The sequence below is a fragment of the Danio rerio genome, chromosome 17 (genome assembly GCF_049306965.1).
Source record: "Danio rerio strain Tuebingen ecotype United States chromosome 17, GRCz12tu, whole genome shotgun sequence".
Taxonomy (NCBI): domain Eukaryota; kingdom Metazoa; phylum Chordata; class Actinopteri; order Cypriniformes; family Danionidae; genus Danio; species Danio rerio.
In genome coordinates, this window is record NC_133192.1 from 7,984,847 (window position 1) to 7,999,697 (window position 14,851).

Here is a 14,851-nt window from a genome sequence, read left to right on the forward strand (position 1 = left end):
ATCGACCGGCATGTTTGTGTGTGTTTGTGGGTGTGTGTGTGTGTGTGTCTGGGTTTCTGCGTCAGAGGGCGGGGCCTCAGGTTTGAAATCTCCCGGGTTTGCGCGTGCACGTGAATAACTTGGTTTCGTTCGTACGTCATGGCGAAACACCTAATGAATCGGTATCAAGGCGACTCCTTTGAAGCACTATGAGTCGATGTTAAGAGTATGGAATCACTTACCTGTTTGCGTTGTCTTTGTGTGTTTGGAGCACGTGGGTTTGTTTGACAGCTGGCCACGTGCTTGTCCGCGTGCTTTTTGTTTCCCCGCCTTAGAGACCTGGTAATCAATTTGCGATCCTCTCCTTCACCTGTTGCTGCTTGATTTCTCCCCTATTTAGTCTCCTCTCGTCTCTTGTCTTTCGTCAGTCCGTTTTGCATGCTCGTGAGGCTTTTAAGCTAATATCCATTGTGAGTAATCTGTCTTGTCGTGTCCTGTTTCCCCAGACTCCAAGCTCCTGCTTGTTTTGGTTTCGTTTTTTCTCTCCCTCCTTTATTTTGATACTTTGTCCTGTCATCCGGCTCGCTGTGATTTGGTCTGGCTGTCCCATTGTCACTACTGAATCTCCACCAAGGGAGAACGCCCAGCAGTACACCGTAAGGCTCTTCTTCTCCGGTGCTGGCCGAGCGTCTGGTATTGCTCTATCGCCCCCTGGCGGTATTATCCGGAACTCCCCTGATTCCTTTCATCTCTCCTTCTGCTGCCCAGTGAAGCCTTGGGAGCGCTCTCCTGCCATCTGGTGGTAGCGCCCGGAACTGCGCCGATTTCTGAGTCCAGTTTTTTGAGTTTTGAACTGCCTTTTTGAGGATATTTTGTGTTTTTTTGAGAAGAATAAATTTGTTTCACCTGCATTTGAATCTGTTCCCTTTCTACCCTGACAGAACGGACTGACCAAATTATGGATTCAGCAGGTGCTGAGCATGTAAGAAACGCAGTGGCACAGCAGGGCATTCTCCTTGGCCAGCACGCTACACAGTTAAATGCAGCCTCGCAGGAGGTGGAGATGTTAAGGGCCGAAGTAATCGAGCTTAATGCTCAAATTCAGGAGCTTCATGAGAATGCCCGGGGTGGCAGACAGGTGGCTATTCCTCATCTCGAACCTGAACCTCACGCCAACAACCCACCGCCCTATGACGGGGATCCTAGTTCTTGCCGGGCATTCCTCTCACAGTGCTCCCTAGTATTCGCTCTACAGCCCCGTCGCTATGTAACTGAAGAGTCAAAGGTGGCGTTTGTAATCACCCTTCTTAAGGGCAGGGCCCGTGATTGGGCAACAGCAGTGTGGGATGCACGTGCCCCTTTCTGTGCCATGTTTGAGGACTTCCGTGCAGAAATGACCAAGCTGTTTGACCGATCCGCCCAGGGAGATGAAGCAGCCTCCCAACTGGCCCAGCTGAGTCAGGGAGGGCGCTCGGTTACTGATTATTTTGTTCTGTTCAGAACCCTGGCAGCTGCCTGCACATGGAATGAGGCGGCTCTTCGTGCCAGATTTAGGGATGGTCTGGATGACTACATACAAGATGAGATTGCCACTCATGACCTTCCCCGAGACTTTGATGCCCTGGTGGATCTCGCTCTTCGGGTGGAGGCCCGACTGCATCGTCGCCAGCATAGACGAGTCTCTGGTGCCTCATGGATGAATGAGGGCCCTTCAAATGATCCTCGCACCCCATTACCTACCACCTCACCAGAGCCGATGCAATTAGGTCGTCTTCGACTGACTGTTGAGGAGAAGCGGCTTCGTCTGGCTCGAGGCCTTTGCCTGTACTGTGGGAAGCCGGGTCACAGAGCATTGCAGTGTCCTTTAAAAGCTCCAGCCCATCAGTAAACCGGGGGATTCTGGTGGGCACTCTCCCTTGTTTCGACACCCCCACACAACGCACCTGTCTCCCAGTCTCAGTCCAGTTCAATGGATTGACTCACTCTTGTCCTGCCTTGCTTGACTCTGGAGCTGAGGGAGACTTTTTGGACAGCACCACGGCCAGATCTTGGGGCATCCCAGCCATTCCTCTCTCCTCTCCCATCACTGTGCGCTCCCTTAATGGGTTTGCCATCACATCCATCACCCACTCTACCCCCTCTGTAAGTTTGATAGTCTCTGGAAATCACCGTGAGGTTATTACTTTTTATTTATTCGACTCCCCGAGTGCTCCAGTGGTATTGGGGCACCCGTGGTTAAGTAAACACAACCCTCACGTTGATTGGTCAGGGAATTCTGTGTTGTCTTGGAGTCAGTCTTGTCTTGCTGTTTGTCTTGGTCCTGCTCCGTGTCCTGGTTCTGTGTCTCATGTGTTTCAGATGGAGAGGGTGGATCTCTCTGGAGTCCCGGTGGAGTACCACGATCTTCGCCAGGTCTTCAGCAAGTCTCGAGCCACTTCCTTGCCTCCGCACCGGCCATACGATTGTGCCATCGAACTCCTCCCAGGCACTTCTCCGCCAAAGGGTCGATTGTATTCCCTTTCTGCTCCTGAGAGAGAGGCCATGGACCGGTATATTCGAGAGTCTTTAGAAGCCGACCTCATCCGTCCCTCTTCCTCTCCAGCCGGGGCTGGGTTCTTTTTTGTTAAAAAGAAGGATGGTTCTCTGCGCCCTTGTATTGACTACAGAGGTCTTAATGACATTACTGTTAAGAACAGGTATCCTCTGCCTTTAATGTCTTCTGCCTTTGAGTTATTGCAGGGAGCCAAGGTCTTTACTAAACTAGACCTCCGTAATGCCTATCACCTGATCCGGATACGTGAGGGGGATGAGTGGAAGACTGCGTTCAACACACCAACGGGGCATTTTGAATACCGAGTTCTACCCTTCGGGCTCACCAATGCCCCTGCAGTCTTCCAGGCCCTGGTGAATGATGTGCTGAGAGACATGGTAAACAGATTTGTCTTTGTGTACCTTGACGATATTCTTATCTTTTCTGAGTCAGAACAGGTACACACTCAGCATGTCCGCCAGGTGCTACAGCGGCTGCTGGAAAACCAGCTGTATGTCAAAGCGGAGAAGTGCGTGTTCCACAGCAAGTCTGTTTCGTTCCTGGGGCATATTGTCTCGACGGAGGGTATTAAGGCTGATCCCGCTAAGGTAAGGGCCGTTGCCAAGTGGCCAGTCCCTGACTCTCGTAAGGCTCTGCAGCGGTTCCTTGGATTTGCCAACTTTTATAGACGGTTCATCCGGAACTTTAGCTCGGTCGCTGCACCCTTAACGGCTCTCACCTCACCTAAGGTACCGTTTATATGGCACAGTCAGGCACAGGAGGCCTTTGATGTTCTCAAGTCCCGTTTCATCACTGCTCCTGTCCTTTGTCTTCCAGATCCTAAACGGCAGTTTATCGTTGAGGTGGATGCCTCGGAGGTCGGGATAGGCGCGGTCTTATCTCAGCGATCCTCTAGGGATGGGAAGGTGCATCCGTGTGCCTTCTTCTCTCACCGTCTGAGCCCAGCCGAACGAAACTACGACATTGGTAACAGAGAGCTGCTGGCGGTCAGGCTGGCCCTGGGTGAGTGGCGCCACTGGTTGGAGGGGGCGGCACAACCGTTCTTGGTCTGGACGGACCACAAAAATCTAGAATATATCCGTTCAGCCAAGAGATTGAGTTCCCGTCAGGCCCGATGGGCACTTTTCTTCGGACGCTTTAATTTTTCCCTCTCGTACCGGCCTGGGTCCAAGAATATAAAACCTGATGCACTCTCCCGCCTGTTTGATGTGCCAGGAGGAGAGGCTACCCCCGAAGCCATCCTTCCTAGAGAGGTGGTGGTGGGAACTCTCTCCTGGGACATCGAACGGCGGGTAGAGGAGGCCGTGCGAGGAGGGGGAGCTCCAGAAGGGTGTCCAGAGGGAAGGCTATTTGTGCCAGCCAGTTTAAGATCCGAAGTACTCCAGTGGGGTCATGAGTCCAGAGTAGCCTGTCACCCAGGAGTCCGGAGATCGCTGGTCAATATCCAACAGCGATTTTGGTGGCCTTCAATGGCCCAAGACGTCAGACAGTTTGTATTGGCTTGTTTTGTATGTGCCCAGAATAAGACATCTAATCGGCCACCCATTGGTCTGTTACGTCCCCTTCCTATTCCCTCTCGACCCTGGTCACATGTGGCTCTTGATTTTATCACTGGCCTACCCCCATCGAGAGGTAACACTGTAATCTTAACAGTGGTGGACCGTTTCTCTAAAGCGGCCCATTTTATCCCTTTACCCAAACTCCCATCAGCCAAGGAGACTGCTCAGGCGGTAGTTGACCACGTCTTCCGGATTCATGGCCTTCCGATGGATGTGGTCTCTGACAGAGGACCCCAATTTGTCTCCCGGTTTTGGAAAGAGTTCTGTAGACAGATCGGGGCCTCTACGAGTCTGTCCTCAGGTTTTCACCCCCAGACCAATGGGCAAACTGAACGAGCCAATCAGGATCTTGAGAGAAGTCTCCGCTGTCTGGTGTCTCAAAATCCGGGCTCTTGGAGCCAGCAGTTGTCTTGGATTGAATATGCCCACAACTCCCTGCCGGTAGCTTCTACAGGTATGTCCCCTTTCCAATGTTCTGTTGGTTATCAACCCCCTTTGTTCCCCGCTCAGGAACCCGATGCCGCTGTTCCGTCTGCCTTGGCCTTTGTCCGAAGGTGTCGCCACACATGGAGGAGGGCTAAGGAGGCCTTGGCCCAGGCTTCCAGACGGACTAAGAGGGCGGCTGACCGCCACCGGACTCCTGCTCCCCTTTTTGTTTGTGGTCAAAAGGTTTGGCTGTCTACAAGGGACCTGCCTCTCCGGGTGCCTTCTCGCAAGCTGGCACCCAGGTTCATTGGGCCATACCGAATCACTAAAGTCTTGAGTCCAGTGACGGTTCGGCTCAAGCTTCCTTGCACTCTTGGTCGGGTTCACCCTGTTTTTCATGTATCCAGGGTAAAGCCTGTTATCCAATCCCAACTCAACCCTGTTACTTCCCCGGCTCCACCTCCCCCTCGTCTAGTGGACGGCACTCCGGTCTATACTGTGAAGAGACTCCTTGACCGGAGACGTCGTGGTCGGGGTTTCCAATACCTCGTGGACTGGGAGGGCTATGGTGCGGAGGAGAGGTGTTGGATTCCGGCACGGGACATCTTGGACCGGTCGTTGATCGTGGACTTCCATCGGCGGCGAGGTGAGCCCCTTCTGGGGGCGCCAGGTGGCGCCCCTGGGAGGGGGGGGTACTGTTAAGAGTATGGAATCACTTACCTGTTTGCGTTGTCTTTGTGTGTTTGGAGCACGTGGGTTTGTTTGACAGCTGGCCACGTGCTTGTCCGCGTGCTTTTTGTTTCCCCGCCTTAGAGACCTGGTAATCAATTTGCGATCCTCTCCTTCACCTGTTGCTGCTTGATTTCTCCCCTATTTAGTCTCCTCTCGTCTCTTGTCTTTCGTCAGTCCGTTTTGCATGCTCGTGAGGCTTTTAAGCTAATATCCATTGTGAGTAATCTGTCTTGTCGTGTCCTGTTTCCCCAGACTCCAAGCTCCTGCTTGTTTTGGTTTCGTTTTTTCTCTCCCTCCTTTATTTTGATACTTTGTCCTGTCATCCGGCTCGCTGTGATTTGGTCTGGCTGTCCCATTGTCACTACTGAATCTCCACCAAGGGAGAACGCCCAGCAGTACACCGTAAGGCTCTTCTTCTCCGGTGCTGGCCGAGCGTCTGGTATTGCTCTATCGCCCCCTGGCGGTATTATCCGGAACTCCCCTGATTCCTTTCATCTCTCCTTCTGCTGCCCAGTGAAGCCTTGGGAGCGCTCTCCTGCCATCTGGTGGTAGCGCCCGGAACTGCGCCGATTTCTGAGTCCAGTTTTTTGAGTTTTGAACTGCCTTTTTGAGGATATTTTGTGTTTTTTTGAGAAGAATAAATTTGTTTCACCTGCATTTGAATCTGTTCCCTTTCTACCCTGACAGTCGACTCTTTTATAGATGAATCAACCGTTTTAAACACTGTACTCTTACAGATTTAAGCCTTAGCTGGATACTTCACTTCACTTAGAGCTGTGTTACACACTACATGGAGGGGAATTTTCAAAAACCCATAATATGGGCTCTTTAAATAATAAAAGCTTTTAGTTACGTAAATTTTAGTTTTATAGATATAAAGGTGTCATGAAGTGGCTTTTTAAAAGTAATTTATTCTGTCCACTTATGATACACTTGTGGGTACTTTCTTTTTTTAATGTTTCATACATTTTTCAAATAAATTGTTAAATCAGTTTTATTAATTAATAGATTTAGTTAACTATAAATAAGTGTTAATAGTGAACAATAATAAATAATAATGTAATAAAGCAACAAAAAAATGATTTTTAAGCATTAGTTATACCTGTAAGACCTTTTTTCACCATTGTAAAAATTAGAATCATTAAAACATTCATTTTTAAAATATATTCTTTAATCTTAACTTGCACTTTTACTCTTAAATTCTTGTCATTAACTCCGTAACATAACATGCAAACTAATCAGCCAATTCGAATGTTATTACTCAATTGAATGTACATTATCAGTGATTATCAACTGATAGATATGGGCCAAGGGCCTTCAGCGCTTACTGGTAAGTTTAGAATGGCTGTTATCATCCATCCACATGGTTAATCAGCCATAGATCACATATGGCTGTGGCTTTAAGTAAACGAGAATTATTTATATTATTTATAAAATTTCCCATTAATTGTATTTTATTAACATATAGGGCTGAACAATATATTGTTTGAGCATCAATATCGCGATGTGTGTATCCGCAATGGTAAATATTATTTAATAAAGAGAAAAAGATGAAGAGATTATTATTTTTAAATTTTTTTTTACAATGATGACCATGCGATTTTACATTTGATTGTTTAACTTCTTTACTTAAATACTGTTAGACTCCCCAGAAAACCATAAAGCAGTGTTTGTCTATTTATTTTTGCTTGTAATTTATTAGAATTTATGCAGATGCACTGCATAGAAAGAGATTTTATCAAATCAGACAATCTAAATGAATGAATTTTCCAAAAACGAGTTGTTCAAATTATATTCATATCGCAATGTATTTTGTGACAAAACAAAATACAGCAATGTCAGATTCCAATATCGTGCAGCTGTAACGTTAACCCGTACCCTAACCATCACAGTAATGTAAAAACAGATCTGTTTATGGAGTCTTCTCTACTAGTATAGCTGTTTAACCATGTGGATGGATGATAACAGCCTTCTGAGCCAACCAGTAAACGCAGATGGCCCCTACTGGCCCATATCTATAAGCTAATAACTACTGATAATACCCATTCAATCGAATGATAACATTCGAAGTAGGTGAACCAATGCTGAGCAGTCATTAGCAAAAATATTGTTCACTGTTAACGAATGCAGGATAATGCATTATAGGAATAGTTCATCCAAAAACTAAAATATTCGCATCATTTACTCACCCTCAAGTGCTTCCAATCCTTTATGAGTTAATTTATTCTGTCAAACACAAAAGAAGATATTTTGAAATATGTTAGAAAGCAAATACTCTGGAAGTCAGTGCTTTCATGTGAATGTTGGTCATTTTAAGTAACAGTGGAATTAGTCCTGTATCCAGCATTGCTCCACTGATGCTGTTTTGTCTCCTGAAGGATTCCGATCTTCATAAAGTGACCGATGCTTTAAAGCAGCTCATTACATCAGTTTGCCAACCAGAAGCTTCATCCCTTAAAGATACCTCTGATGTGTGGAGAAACATTTATAACACAGCAAACATGCTTCAGGTGAGTATCAGTAGAGAAATAGATGCTTTAAAATTATATTCTCAAGATCAACATAAAAGCACACTCAGTTTTTAAATACACGGTCCTATTGTGTTTTGTTTTTGGTTTAACGGTTCATTTAAAGCAGAGATGCCCAAAGGTGGCCCATGTTAACCTTTCATTTGGCATGCCATCCAATTGTCTTGTCAATTTTAATGTAATTTTTTTAATAAATGCTGAGCTACAAAAAATAGCCACTCTGTCACTTGACTGAAAGATGCAGAAGAAATGCAAAAGAAATTCGTGAGCAAATTAAGCCACAGATCAACTAGTAGTGTATTCCACTTTGGGATTATTTCTGTTTTTAGTGCAGTAATTTCATTATAAAATGATACCGCATTATTACTTAATATGATTTAAAGCAACGTTTTCTAGTTATTTTTAAATATTTGCAAATAAATTAGGAAATTACGAATGGTAAATTTAATGTAATACAGTTTGTTATATTTACTTCAGGCCTTCAATTAAGTTTGGTTTTTGGCCTTTTTTAAGAAAATGTTTGGGCACCCCTTAGTTTAAAGCAAGACATATTTACATTAGGATTTATATATATATATATATATATATATATATATATATATATATATATATATATATATATATATATATATATATATATATATATATATATATTATTTCATTAAATTTGCATTAATTTCTTGCACACAAATCTGAACTTTGGATGAAGGTGGGTTCAAATATTTTTGTTAAATTTTGCTTATTTGAGTCAAAGGTTTTTACTAATCTCTTTTTTTAATCACTCAATAATTCAGAAAATTGTGCAATCAAAAATATGATAGCAAGACATTTACATATTTACATATAAAATTTCTAAGATAGCTTTTTGTATTATGATTTTTCTGAAATGTTAAGTTTAAACATGCAAATAATGTATTTTTTCATTAAATATTTAGTCATTTGAAGCACAAAAAAATCTAAACTTTGGATGAAGGTGGGTTCAAAACATCTTGTTGAATTTTTTTTGCCATTTTTGAGTCATGTTTCCAATCTCTTTTTTATCAGTCCATAATTCAGACAATATTGAAATCAAGAAAATATGATAGCAATACATTTACATATTTACATGCACAATTCATAAGATTGCTTTTTGTATTAAGAGTTTTGAAATGTTAAGTTTAAACATTAAATATGCAGTCAAGTGTAGCACAAAAAAATCTGAATTTTGGATGAAGGTGGGTTCAAATATTCATGTTGAATTTTTTGCAATATTTGAGTCAAATGTTTTCACTAATTTTTTTTATCTCTCCATAATTCTGCAATGTAGAAAATGCTAAAGCAAGACATTCACATATTTACATATATAATTGCTAAGATTGATTTATTTTGTATTATGAGTTTTCTAAAATATTATGTTTAAACATGCAAATAATGCATTATTTCAGTAAATATGCTGTAACTTCTAACACAAAAAAATCTAAACTTTGGATCAAGGCGTGTTCAAAAGTTCTTGCAGAATTGTTTTGCCATACATGAGTTAAATGTTTTCACTAATCTCTTTTTTTTAATCACTTCATAATTCAGAAAATAGTGCAAACAGGAAAGTAAATGTAATTTCAACATTTCATTGTGAAATAAAATGTTGTATAATCAGACAAATAACATACTGTATGAACATATCACTGTGTAAAAACCCTCAGAAAAGATAGATCTGAATAAAATAGTGAAGCCTGGTGTTTGTAAGTGTGGCTGAAATAAAAATTTAGAGAAAATACGCATTTTGTAAAAATAAATTTAAAATCTTCAGCCACAAACTGATCAACTCTGAATAAATATACACTTAAAAGTTTATTCTAAGTGCATTTTTTCTTTCCATCACACTGGAAAATCACTTTATGAAGGGCCAAAATCTCAAAACTGACACATGCATGAAAACAGTATTTCTCAACTTTTTAAATTCAATTTTTTTAATGGTTGTGTGCATTTTTTTTTCAGGTGACTACTGGACAAATGATTCGTTTACCCAAATATGCAGATCAGAGGCCCTCTGAGAGAAAGAGTGAAGGGTAATTTTAGGCCCAAAAAGGCTTTTCTTACTTAGAGTTTTTGTCTTGTTTCTAGTTCAAATATCTAAAAATTATTAAATTAATAAGTATTATCTCAACAAGCAAAGCATATTGTCTGGTTTAAAGAAGCAATGTGCCAAAATAAGTGAGTTTTTCCATTAAGCAAGCAAAATAAAGGAAAGTAATCAACATAGGTTCATTCTGAAAACGTAGCCCTATGTACATTTTTGGAGATCGCGAATTATGTAGCCACAAGTATGTGTGGCTGCATTTTGTCTATAAAATGCACTCTATGAGGCGGTATGATGCTGTTTCTTTTCGCACTCACCGGCTGACCGCTTACCTAAGTATGGATGGCTTTTCCGCTGTTACCAGTTTGTCCAGTGGCTCGCCGCGTACGTTGGCGAACTTGAGACGCAGAGAGGAGTTGACCGTATTGACGGGGTTCGAGTCTGGTTAAGAACAGTTCCAGAAAGCAGGAAAGACGAAAACAAATCCAAAAAATAAAATAAACATGTATATAACAGGGTGAGAATGTGCTAAAATCTGACATTGTGGTAAACTTTTTCTGGATTGCTGTAGAAAACACTGTCGGTGGGGTTTAGGGAAGGAGGAGGGTGGGTCAGTCAGTCAGTCGACAGCAGCGTCTGATGGATTTATGTGAGAACAACATTCGTGAATGGCACTCGCAAGAGAAATTTGAGGTCTCAAAAAACGTACACAGCAGCCTCTGGTGGATTTGTCAAAAAAAAAAAAAACTGCAAAAAAGTAGCTTCTGGGATGTATTTGGTGCTCTCCTGAAATGTTTATAGGGGGGTATGTTTTCAGAATGAGCCTGGGTTCAAAATAATCTCATGTCAAAATAATAAATACGATTATCCCTTTTGTCCCATTGACAGATTATTTTGCTTGTTTAAGAAAAAACTCACTTAATTTTGGCATATTTTTTTTCTTTTAAAAAAAAGACATTATTTTTTATTTGTCTAGAAAAGTATGCCTGATTTAAGAATCTGTTGATATTTGGACTAGAAATGAGACAAAATATCTAAGTAAGAAAAGCATTTCTTGTAGTGTGCAAACAAATTGTCATGCAAAAAATCATGTTGCTGCACTATTTACAGTTTACAATTAATTGTTACATTTTTAATAAAGCTAAAAAAATATGTTTGATTCCAATGTTTTTTTGTGTGTGTGACATGTTTATTCAAACTGATCAAGATGAATTCGGAAAACACTGCAAATCACTACAGAAATGTGTCGAGCGACCCCAAAAACTGACAAACCCAGCAGCTTCCTGCTTATTTTACCTGTTTTTCGATGTGTTGTCAGAGTTTGCATGTGTGGGTGTGTGTGTTGTCAAGCTGATGAAGGTGTTTTCTTGCACGAGTTTTCATAATTTGCACTGCATTTGAGCACTCTCAGCCACCGTAAGTAAGAGTTTCCTTCAAGTTTTCTTTCTGTCTTTTTTTACAGCTGTGGTCAAACCCAGAGTGCTTGTGTTTTTGAGAAGGATGAAGATGCTGTAGATGATTCTGTAATGGTCAGAGGAGCGTTTGAGTCTTTAATCTTTCTCAGACACCTCAGGATCAGAGAACTCAAGGTAAAAACAGGCCAAATCTGCATATAAATAGCAGATGATTTGAGAGGTTTTGGTCTTTGCAACTACTAAAACACCAGAATATAATATTACTTTGCATATTAAAATGCTTTTTTGGGGGAAATTTGCGTAACGCTGTATTTTGAGGTGTCCATTGTTAGGTTGTAATGTTCACCCTTTAAATTAGGCAATTTACATAAAAACAAAGTAGAGTGTATTCATTAAAGCACTGATCTAATTGTATTACAGACAACAAGCAGGCTCTACTAATGTAGTTACAAATAATAATGCTGAATTGTGTGCAACTAACACTAAACATAATCTTCATTTTAAATCTAACCACTTACACAAATTATTTTAATATTACTCAGTAAACCAATACATACAAGGACACAATGAAATAAAGTGTAGTCGAAATGTATAATGGTGATACCATGCTTTTCTGGACATCTGTCATGCAATTACATAACGTGTTTTGGTCACATTATCTTACTGATGTTATATTTATTAAATAATCATTGTAATGAGTCATTTTATTGTCATAATTAATAAAAAAGTTACAGGTATAAAAAGAGTTATAGGAAATGCTAATAATAAAAATGTCATGAAATGTTATTGCACTTAAAATAACAGTTCAAAAGCAGTTTATAATTTAATTGAATCATTTATTTCAGTGATTTTAAAGATGAATTTTCTGCTTTATTACTCCTGTCACATGATCCTTCTGAAATCACTCTAATATTAATTAATAATCTTATTATTATTATTATTTTAAATGGTAATAAAAGCAATAATGACTGGAGTAATAATTTCATTTGAAACTACATACAATATTTCCTAGAGATGGGTTGCAGCTGGAAAGGCATCCGCTGCGTAAAACATGTGCTGAATAAGTTGACGGTTCATTTCACTGCATGTGGCGACCCTGGATTAATAAAGAGACTAAGCTGAAAATAAAATAAATGAATGACTACACACAGTAAGTAAGGTCCCACTTTATATTAAGTGGCCTTAACTAATATGTACTTACACAGGAATTAATAGTTTGCTACAATGTACTTATTGTGCAAATACATGTATTTACTGTGTACTTATGCTTGATTAAATACATGTATGTAATTACATCTGTAATTAACTTTAGTAACTACATTTGTAAATACACTGTTGACCATCCCTTACACCTTAAACCTACCCATGCCACCAAACCTGTCCATAACCCAACCTCTATCCCTTTTTCAAAGGAACCACAAGTGTTCTCAAATACATTTTAAACACAGTAAGTACATTGTATTTATTTTTTGATGTAAGTACATAGTAGTTAAGGACACTTAATATAAAGTGGGACCGTAAGTAATAAATACTTATATTAAAATACCAAATTTACATTTGATAAATGGCGCCTTGATGAACAGAATAGTTTTATTTTAGTGAAGTTTCACAGCTTTAAGAGGAGCACGTGATATGATTGACCGCAGCTGGTCTCTCATCTACAATCATTAGTTAGCCAATCAGATTAATCCAAACTCACTATAAGTAGTCTGGCAAAAATAACTCCCTTATCATCATTTTCCGATGAAGTGACCTGATCTCGTACTCCCCTTACACACTCTATCGACCAGGCGGGAGCCCTGGGCTAAATTATCTCCTAGCTCTGGGTTGTCTCCTGGGACAGCATGCCAAAACATTTAAACAATATCTAATTGTGAACTCTTGAAAGTATTAAATAAAATTAATAATTATAATAAAAACTGATTCCAGACTATATTTGTGCATTTAAAAAGTTGTCTTTTTAATATATGTAATGAGACTGCAAGTCATTATATATACTGAAAATATACAAACAGCTCATAATTTATTTGTGTTATTTTACTTCAGGTTTCAGAGTCATTTGGTCATTGTAATATATTTATTTGATGCTCAAAATAAGACACTAATTATTATTTTGAGCTATCAGTCACAAAAGCATTTGCCTTTTTAATATTTTAAACATTTCATCAAATTCCTTGCTGAATAAAAGCTTTAATGTCTTGTATACAGTTGAAGTCAGATTTATTTGCCCCCCTGTTTATGTTTCCCTCCAATTTCTGTTTAACAGAGAGCAGATTTTTTTAACACATTCCTAAACATAATAGTTTTAATAACTCTTCTACTTTAATTAGGTTAACTAGGCAGGATAGAGTATTTAGGCAAGTTATTGTATAATAATGGTTTGTTCTGTAGACTATAAAAAACAAATATAGCTTAAAGGGGCTAATAATTTTGTCCTTAAAGTGTTTTTTTTTAAATAAAAACTTTTATTTTAGCTGAAATAAAACAAATAAGACTTTCTCCAGAAGAAATCATATTATCAGACATACTGTGAAAAGTTCCTTGCTCTGTTAAACATCATTTGGGAAATATTTAAAAAAGATAAGAAATTCATAGGGGGCTAATAATTTTGACTTCAACTGTGTATAATTGACTTAAAAAACTCAAAATGACTATAAATCAGACGTTTGTTTCCACCTGCATCTACAAAATTGTGCTTTTATGTTTAAATAATATGCGTTTGTGTACTTTTTGCATGCAACATTTCTCCTGGTATCTTATATAAAGGGTTTTTTGGTTTTCTAAATAAATGCCGGCACTTGCTTGCTCGTTTATAGCGTGTCTGTCTGAGCCTGCTGAATTACCTGCGCTCAGTGGAGAGGACTTTAGTGATGGACGGAGCTGGTCTGGAGTCAGTCGGTGGAGATCTGGTCAGAAATATGGAGGAGACGGGTTGGATATATGCTGTGAGGAAAGATGATGGAGCTCTCAATTCACATCACTTCATCTACAACACTCCAGTTGACTATAAGGTACCACCCAGTGTTTTAAAAAATATTAAATGCATAGAAGTTGAGTGGTGAGCAGTGTTGCTGGGGACATCACAAAAGAAATGAATTACTAATCATTAAAATTAGATTAAAATGACTTTTCTAGTTTCTTTGTCTAAAAAAGTAATTTAGTTACTCCAAGTATGTTAATTACTTGACACAATACTGCTTACATTTCTTTTAATCTTAATGCATGAGCAATATAACTCTTAATTCTTTACATTTAACCGGATCATTTGGCATCTATAACCTATGTCACAATGTTTTTGTGCTTTTGAAAGCACATTGTACTTTCATCCTGATCATTATGAATAAACGTGTCACCGAGGAAAAAAAAATTGTTAACACTTTATTTTGATGGTCCACTTGAGTATTACTGTCTGCTTAATATCTGTTGATACTGCTCCTTCAACAGACACTTAACTGACTATAGGAAACTTTGCAAGTACTAACCCTAACACTAACCCTAACTCCAACCTAACAGTCTACTTATAATTTAATGAGAATTAGTTGGCATGTAGATGCAATGTGATTTAAATTTATCAAATTAAAGTGTGACCCAAAAATTGGTTTAAA

At 39.8% G+C, this 14,851-nt stretch overlaps 1 protein-coding gene across 1 annotated transcript in view; it reads left to right on the forward strand.

Annotated features, from left to right (window-relative positions):
* si:ch73-242m19.1 overlaps positions 1-14,851 on the forward strand; it is a 110,537-nt gene that overhangs the window by 24,646 nt on the left and 71,040 nt on the right. The window contains exons 10-13 of the mRNA XM_073928126.1: positions 7,626-7,757; positions 9,750-9,820; positions 11,294-11,420; positions 14,063-14,257. Of these exons, the coding sequence (XP_073784227.1) occupies positions 7,626-7,757; positions 9,750-9,820; positions 11,294-11,420; positions 14,063-14,257 (525 nt within the window). The remainder of the gene's footprint in view (positions 1-7,625; positions 7,758-9,749; positions 9,821-11,293; positions 11,421-14,062; positions 14,258-14,851) is intronic.